We start from the raw sequence: 8,838 nt of genomic DNA on the forward strand, positions 1-8,838 counted from the left end.
TTCAGAAAACTGTGTGCATGCATTGATTATGGAAATCCTTCCAAGCCTTGACATACTTCTGCGGTAGCATTATTAAACTGCTATGTGGCAGTGAGATTCCCCTCCATCTTATAAACACCCTAGTTTAATGGCCATGACCTCATTTACATTCAATAGGGCAGTCTCAAAATAAGCACAACAGACAGTATAAAAGGTCTTTTATTTTGATAATACAAAAAGACAATTTTGTAAATGCAGTCTCCAAACAAAATTATCCTTTTTCCACACAGAAAATCCGCTTCACAGTAGCCTGCAACCCAGCTTGATTGTTTTATGTGCCAGTGTGAAAGGAACTGTAGTTCCAGCAAGAGATGCTGATACAAATGTTACTTAGCTCACCCATCAGGATTCCAACTGATGAAATACGCCTGTCCAAGTCTTATTTTTCTCATATGTCTGTTTTTTTATAGAAACCTGTGAGAACAATTTGAGTGTGTGTGTGTGTGTGTGTGTGTGTGTGTGTTTTAAAGCCAATGGCTTCAGTAAGAAAAATATTTTACTATAATTATTTGTCTAAAAATAGGGGCCATGTTATGGTTTACAAGTTTGCCATAATAAGTTAAAGTCCAAAATACATTTACTTCTTTGCAAAAGAACTCTAAATCTTCAAGTAAACCTTAAAACTAATTGGGTTCTGCAAGCTACTGCACCAGCACAGCAACTCATAGGGGGCACAGTTAAGGATGCCAGTAAGCTGGCTCCAGCATAATCAAATCAGTATGGGTGGGGAAGAAAATCAAGGTCCACCAGAGATGGCTGCCTTTCTGTTCTTTAGAAACTTCTAGAAGCTATCCTGATCAATGAGATACCCAACTTATCAGCGTCTGGAAATCTGTAACAGTTTGACTTCCATGAAGCTTAATTTTACCTATATTTGACCCAAACATGTATGGTTTTCACTTGTAACTTTGCCTTGCCATGTAAAATCATCATTTGGCAACATAAAACTTCAATAAAAATGGATTACAGAAAGCTGTGAAAAGCTTTCTCTTCTTGCCAAGCCAAGCAAGAAGGGTAATCCCTTTAATATATGGAAGGGCTATAACCAATTTTTAAAGGCAACAGGAGTTGGCCTTGTGTTGGAAAGTTTAGAAAAAAATGTGAGATGTACGTTTCTCTCATTACGAGAAAAATGCAATTTATGGTTGCATTCCAACATTGTGCAAGTGGATTTCCTCTCGCATAACAGGACTTCACCTTCCTCTCCCCCAAAATCTGCTACAAATGGTCTTTACCTCCCCAACCCCCCAGAGGAGATTGAGGGGGTATGCCAGGGCCGTATGAGGAGAGGGGGAAGGAGAATTCCCATAGTGCAAGAGGAAGTTCATTTCTCACATAGCTATCTGCTGATAAAATGCTGTATTCTATCTACTGATACTGTAAGGACAGCCTGAGAATAAGTTTGACGTTTTCTTCCATTCCATCAACAATCTCTGATTCACATTCTCAATTTATTTGGTTCACCTCTTGTTGCTGTACACCTAAAAAATTCAAGTCTCTTTAAAAGTAAAGACTGGTCTGCTTCTTTATATCCGAAGTAAGAAACAATGGCCCCGAGTTCCCATGAGCTACTGAGGCTCACAAGTGGATTTCTTTGTATTTGCTTCTTTCAGCAGCTGATAACCATGAATTCAGAACACCTATGACTTATGACAATCTACTTTCAAAATCCAGATTTTAAAAGCAGTTTGCTTTGCAGGATGGGTTAGGAGTTAGAAGATCCTTAGGTTCTTAGAACTAGATGTCCAGCTCTTTGAATCCTGATCAAGTAGTTGGTGGTCCTACCAATAGCAATATAATCTTCAGTATCTACACAAAGACTACAGGGCAGTTCACACACAGCATCCTGCTCTTTACACAATTGGTTCTGCTCCTTGAAAACATTCTCCGTGCCCTTTGTCCACCACCACAAAAAACAACCACTCAGACCTAGGTTTCAGCAATGTTCTTTGAGCCACATTGTACAGTACATTTCGCTCTACACACATGATTATGACGATCTTTGACAAAGTGCCTATGTAGACAAACACAGAGTAACCTGGGCAATGAGATATAATGTTTGTTAACTACCTCCTCAACAATGGCACATTTTTAACCACCATAATTAGGAAAATTTCTGACCATTGTATCTCAGGTTTGCACATATTTGAGGGTGAGACCCCAAAAAACACTCAGTATTGTTTGCATTAACATTGCAACACTCTGTGAGCGTTTTGACACATTAGGATTAAAGATTAATCCCTATGTCATTAATTGCAAATTTAGAAGCAAATCTAAATCTGAAATAAGTAAACAATGAGATGTTTACTTCAATGCTGCTGACTAATATCAGCAGCCAGAAAATACCAGTTTTCTTATTAACAAGAATGGAGTGTTTTCAAGAGTCCTGGAATATTTAGTTTCAATACTTTCTACAAAAGCATAGACTGAAATTGCTACTTCAACTTTTTTTATGGAATGGTTAAAAAGACTGTTCTCTGAATTGCACAAACTGTAACTAAAGCAAAGGTAGAGTTATCTGCATTATGGAATTTTTCAGTAGTAATAACTGATCAAAACCAAAAAAATCCAAGTTTTACACTAGCCTTGCTTGGGGCACAACATTAGACTATAGTTTAGTGTTACATGAATAAGTCTCAGGTGCAAGCACTCCCTCAAGTAAAATTTGAACAGGCTAGTCTTAATTTTGGATTCTTGCAACAAGCCAGCTTCAAAATAGTGGCTTATGAAGCTGGCTTCTTTCAGTAAACCATAGTTAAGACTAGCCACAGTTTAGCACTAAACTAAACCATAGTTTTAGAATTATACTTGAACAAAGTCAACATACCATACAATCATGGAGTTTCCAGTGATAACACATACAATTGCAAACTTCCTTCAGCACATGAGTAGAAACCATAATGTTTGCCTCTTACTACCTTATACTAGAAATACTAAGAGGTGTCCAATAGTGATGATTCCCCATGGCTAATGTTAAGGAATGCATTAGATTTTTGGTAGGATCTGCAGAACAGCTCTTGGTAAAGTGCTACTATCTAAAGCACATTCAAGCTTCAATGCAACATTAAGAAAAGTGCTTTTAAATGCCATTTAAGATGAACTTCAGCTGTGCTATCTGCATTAATACTGCTACTACCAGGCCAGTTCACAGTCAATACATATTCCTGGGAAATGCCAGGAAACAATGCCAACACTATCTCCCTCATTACTTCAGAATGGTTTAATTCCATTTTCAAGTAAAGAAGTCTGGAGGTTCTGTTATTAAATTAATAAAATAAAATCATGCTTCAGAAACAATGTTTCTGATCATTGGCTTTCCTTAACAAATGAGCTCATGTTTTCCTGTAGCTCAAGTATTAACAATATTTTCTTCTTTATATAGCTAATCCCTTACAAGGGACACAGGGAAGGAACTAATGTACACTGAACAGTCCAACATGCTAATGGATTTAGGTTAGGACATATAGAGCCCTGCTTAGTTATGGAACTGAAGAAAATAAAATGGGATAAGAACACTGAAGCTTAGATGAAATTTGTCTTTCGTAAATGCCTGTTTGGAATTTCTACAGCACTAACTTGGAGGGGCCAAGATCCCCCCACAATTCCAGCCTGAATGGCCACCCCTATTACCACAGCTAGATCTGGGTCAACGGAAGTGTTGGGTTTCTTCCCAAAGAATTCTGTAATAACTTTACGTATTCTTGGAATTCGGGTGGAGCCTCCAACTAATACAATCTCATCTACTTCAGTCTTGTGTAGATGTCCTTCTTTCAATACCTGCTTAATGGGAACAAGAATCTTCTCAAAAAGGTCTTCATTTAATGTCTCAAAGAGTTTCCGGGAAATTTCTGTTTCAAAGAGAACTTTTTTCCAAGGGACGTTAAGACTGCCCTTCAGGTCCTCATGCATCCCTGTTTCGATTTCGGAAGGGACATTTTCATGTTTGCTGTATACCTTGTTCTCTTCCTTCAAGGGTTCATGCTTGTCCTTCCGCTGTGGCATAGTAAGAGAAATTCTGATTGTGGAAGAGTTGTGAACTGTCAAGTTCAATTTGACAGCTTCTACAGCCTGTCTGAGTCTATGTATCTCTTCCTTTTTAGAAGGCAGAGAGCCATATGTGTGATGCATCTCATCATATAGGTATTGCATCAGTCGCTGATTGAAGTCCTGCCCTCCAAGTTTGTTGTTACCTAAAATACAAAGCCGACATACAGACAACTCACAGCAATTGAAGACAATGATATGTATAGCTTAGAAGCATCGAACTGAGAAGTTGGAAGAGACCATGAGGGTCATCTAGTCCAACCCCCTACATGACCCCATGACTCCAAAATTAAGAGTCTCTTGCTCCACTGAATGAGCTATCTCATAAAACAGGTGGTTTCACTGAGCCCTTGAGAAGCTGCCACAGACAGCTGGTTGGCTGTACTGAGCTTGGTGCATCATAACCTGGCTTAAGCTAGTCACAAGTATAGGTTTATTTGGAAGCAAGTTCCACAAAAAAAAAATCATTGGTGCTCACTGTCCAGAAAATATATTAGGAATAAATGGGACACACAAAAATTAAGGCCAATAACTCGCCTCTCTGACCTCTATGTCCACCTCATCATAGGGAAGACTCACAGATTTATTTATTTTCTTTATATCCCGCCTTTCTTCCATTACAGGACCCAAGGCATTCATTCATGACCCGTTTACTGCAACATCAAGTGTTAATTTGCATGCATGGGCAGGCCATCACAAGGACTTCTACATCTTTCCATGTAATCTTAACTACAGCATTTTTCAATGAAGTCAGTTCACATATTCAGCTACCGGTGAGAAGCACGAGTGTATCCAATGGTATACAAGCAGGGAGGAAAGATGTAGAACCAACCTACAGCTTGCTGTATTAGACCTGCCAAGTAAAATTATTTTAGTGACTCAAAGCATTAAAGACTCTTCTTTACCTGCCATGGCTCGGGTCAGAAACATCCCTCCTTGCTTATTCAGCAGAGAAACATCCAACGTTCCTCCACCCAAGTCTACGACCAGAACGTTAGAAACATCAACTTTGTGGAGACCATATGCCATGGCTGCTGCAGTGGGTTCATTAATTACCCGCAAGATTTCCAGTCCTTCAAAAGAAAAAATAAGTTATCAATATTTATATTTTTGCCTCCTATTCCATCTAGTAAAATAATGATTCTAAACCAAATATGACGACTGAGTGGAAATTTAAGTATAAAATGATTAAAGCTTGTAGACTTGTGCCTAACTCTCCTTCAGACAACAAATGGTTGTGTATTTGTAAGTGATTTTGTTTCCAACCCTGCTTGTCATTCTGGAGCAATTTCATTCACAATTTCTAACGCTGCACAAGTCAAAGCAAAAGACAAGTCAATGTTGACCTACTATTATATATGCTCCAAGTATGGCATTATGAAAATAAACTGAGTTTAGCAAGAATACAAGGGGAAATGTGAATCACCTGCAAGTCTTGCTGCTTTAATAGTGTAGTTTCGTTGTCTTTCATCAAACTCTGCTGGCACTGAAATAACTGCTCTGGAAACAGGCATTCCAAGGTAGTCCTCCGACATCCTCTTCAATTTCAAAAGGAGTTGAGAACCAATATATTCTGGTGTTACATTATAAGTCTCATTGGTTGCAATGGAAAATTCAGCAGCTCCCTTGTTATTAATAATCTGAAAAACAAGAGAAAAGCAGAATCTTTAAGCTGCTATCACGTACATATGAGTGAGTGGACCCGCCTGTACACAGAATTACTCACTTAATTCTGAGTGAACATGCATAGGAGTGTGCTGTTAAGAAGTAAAATCCCTTATTTATTCATTATATTTATATAGCCACCTCATGACAGTTCTTTGGGTGGCTCACACAGCAAAAAAAGTATACTCTAAAACAAAATTAAAACTCCATTATGTATAGGAACCACAGAAACATGCCAGAATTCATCATAGAGGCTTTATTTTTCATTTAAAAGGATTTGTCTGAACTAGACATTACCTGAAATCACATGATTTAATTAATATTTAAGAGTGGTGCAAATTTAAGCAGTTCCCAGCAGCACAAAATATAATACATACTCCTCATTTGTATGAAGCACTTCTAACCACAAGGCCCCAGCTTCACCTATTCCTAGAACAAATGAATCATCTCAGGTCTTCTAACTTGTTACACAGCAGTGAGAATTGTGAGGATCAAACACTCATTGGCAGTTAGCTGGCAAACAAAACATTAAGCTCACCTTAAATGGGTATCTGCGGCTCTCACTTATCAATTCTTTTGGCGTGAAGAGCTTCCCTATAAATCGCTTAGCGTCATACACAGTGTTCTGTGGGTTTGAATCTGCCAGCTCTAGCCCATCATATCCCACATAAATATCTCCCTCCGTGAATGACACTATGCTTGGAATGCTGTTGTGCCCACTTTCATCAGGAATCACTTTCACCTGTCCTGTGCCAGGAAGGAAAACGCCAACTGAACAATATGTGGTGCCAAGGTCAACCCCTATTACTTTTGGTGTGGGCATAGGTAAATACTGTTGGGCCAGGTATCCAGCTAATAAAAGTGTCAAAATAGCAGAACCTGAAAGGAAAGAAAGAAAAATTAAAAGTCAGAAAATTAATCCCAGAAGAAGTTAACAAGACTATCCATTTTTCCCCCATAGAATTATAGAGTTGAAAGGGTCCCAAGGGTCAACCAGTCCAAACCCCTGCAATGCAGGAATCTCAACTAGATCATACATAGCAGGTACAATTTTTAGAACAGCTATTGTGTCACTCATAAATTATATTTTTTTTAAAAGCTAAAGATCCCCAAACCATTTAGATTTTAATACACTCCATGGTCATTTTAGCTGCGTCTACTCTAACTCTATAATATTATTTTTGAACTGTACATAATATTCCAAAAGGGGTGCATTATGGATTTGAATCAGAACATTTTGATACTGACAGTTTTATTTTTAATTCCTTTTCTAATAATCCTAGCACATAGTGTCTTTTTCACAGCTGCCTCACACTATTGGCATTTTCACTGTGCTATCCACTCAAATAAAATATTTCTGATGAGTCATGGGCACTGCCAGTTCTTTGAAACAGGTCCATCAAGCCTTTTTCCAGTATTGGCAGATGGCAAACACATTGCCTGTGTAACAAACTCCAAACTAGAAAGACAATGAAAGGCACCCTCCTAGAGAAAAACTATAACTTTCATCCTCTCCTCCTTCAACTGCTTCACTAAACACCCCTCTTCCTGTGACTCTACCAATTACTGATCAGTTTCCCAGAAGCAAAATTACAGATACTGAAGTCTGCAAAGGAAGTGCTTTAACACTCTCATCCCCTAAGTCCAGGACCATCCTGAGGCAAAGCAGCAAATGAATAGCAGTGAAGCTGGTCAAATTATTTTGGTACCAGAAGCAGAAAATCCCACAAGTGCTTCTCCCCCTCCTGGGCAGTGAAGATACTATATACATGCAAAACCAAAGATCAGACGCCTGAGGTGATCACTTTTTTCCCTGGTTGGCAGCAGCTCCACCCCTCCCCCTCATCATCATTTATTATTTATACCCCACCCATCTGGCTGGGTTTCTCCAGCCACTTTGGGTGGCTTCCAACCGAATATTAAAAACGGTACAGCATCAGACATTAAAAACTTCCCTAAACAGGGCCGCCTTCAGTTGTCTTTTAAAAGTAAAATAGTTGTTTATTGCCTTGACATCTGGTGGGAGGGTGTTCCACAGGGCAGGCGCCACTACCAAGAAGGCCCTCTGCCTGGTTCCCTGTAACCTCACTTCTTGCAGCGAGGGAACCGCCAGAAGGCCCTCGGAACTGGACCTCAGTGTCCAGGCCAGTATATACAATACAAAAGCCTAAAAATCAGTAGAACTGTCCTACTGGGTCAGACCAAAAACTCATCTGGTCCAGCATCTTGAGCCCAAAGGGTCCCACCAGATGCCTCCAGGATTCATAGAATTGTAGAGTTGGGAGGGACTCGAGGGTCATCTAGTCCAACCCGACATGTGTCACCAAAGACAGAAGAACACAGATCTCCTGCACTTTCAGTAGTTGTGCAGCATTCCCTTTCCTACACAGCGAATTAGTGGGGGAGGGGAGTTCTGTCCTCTTTTGCCTCAAGCCACCCTATAAGCAGCGCATGAAGCGACGTCCCTCCCCGCGGCTGGCATTCAAACGCACAGGTAGACTGCCTCTGGAACTGGAGGCTCCCTTCAGACACCTCCAGTGCCCTGCGTGTACTCAAAAGCTTTCATTTTAGCTTCGAGTATTCCAGAGTAGAGCCCTGGGTTTCAGCGGCGGATCTAGGCCGCGGTCCCATCCCCCCCCCCAAAAAAAAGCAGCGGGAGGCAGACAGGCAGGCGAGAATTTAGGGGAGAACTAAACGAGGCGCAGAGGCTGACACAACCACCGACCCGCTTTCAGCCGCCCCCTCTCACTCACCCAGCACCGTCATCTCCCCGGCCATTTTCGAAACTTCTCGCTGCCCCGTCTGTTGTTATGCGTGACACTCGCCGGCTTCCGGGCCGTTTACCCGTGTGATGACTGTACCTTCGCCGCTTGGAGGAAGGGGAAAAGAAAAAAAAACTCGCGCGGCGCGGCGCATGCTGGGAAATGTAGTTCCTCTCGTCATAAAGCCCGAGCGCAGTCCGTAGGCAGAGAAACTACAATGCCCGCCAGCCAAGCATCTCGCCGGCGCGCACTCTTACGTGCAGCGCTGACCCCTCCCCTCAAACACGTCACCCAATCCGTGCGAAGGGGCTGATGGGACGTGGGCGGA

The 8,838-nt window shown here is 40.9% G+C and overlaps 1 protein-coding gene across 2 annotated transcripts; it reads right to left on the bottom strand.

Annotated features, from left to right (window-relative positions):
* Positions 1–180: 180 nt before the first annotated feature.
* On the bottom strand, positions 181–8,792 carry HSPA13 (heat shock protein family A (Hsp70) member 13). Of its 2 annotated transcripts, none has more exons than XM_083438820.1 (5): positions 8,502–8,792; positions 6,287–6,627; positions 5,510–5,723; positions 4,989–5,156; positions 181–4,229 (listed from the first exon to the last, which is right to left on the bottom strand). In XM_083438820.1, exons 1-5 carry the CDS (start codon positions 8,524–8,526, stop codon positions 3,562–3,564), a joined length of 1,416 nt encoding a protein of 471 aa, XP_083294946.1. In that variant the 5' UTR covers positions 8,527–8,792; the 3' UTR covers positions 181–3,561. The 2 variants fall into 2 exon arrangements, with proteins under 2 accessions (XP_083294946.1, XP_083294947.1); XM_083438821.1 differs by having other exon boundaries at positions 6,287–7,867; positions 7,958–8,547.
* Between the last annotated feature and the right edge of the window lie 46 nt (positions 8,793–8,838).

This window comes from Podarcis tiliguerta, assembly GCF_965153285.1.
Source record: "Podarcis tiliguerta genome assembly, chromosome: 4".
NCBI classification, from domain to species: Eukaryota; Metazoa; Chordata; class Lepidosauria; order Squamata; family Lacertidae; genus Podarcis; species Podarcis tiliguerta.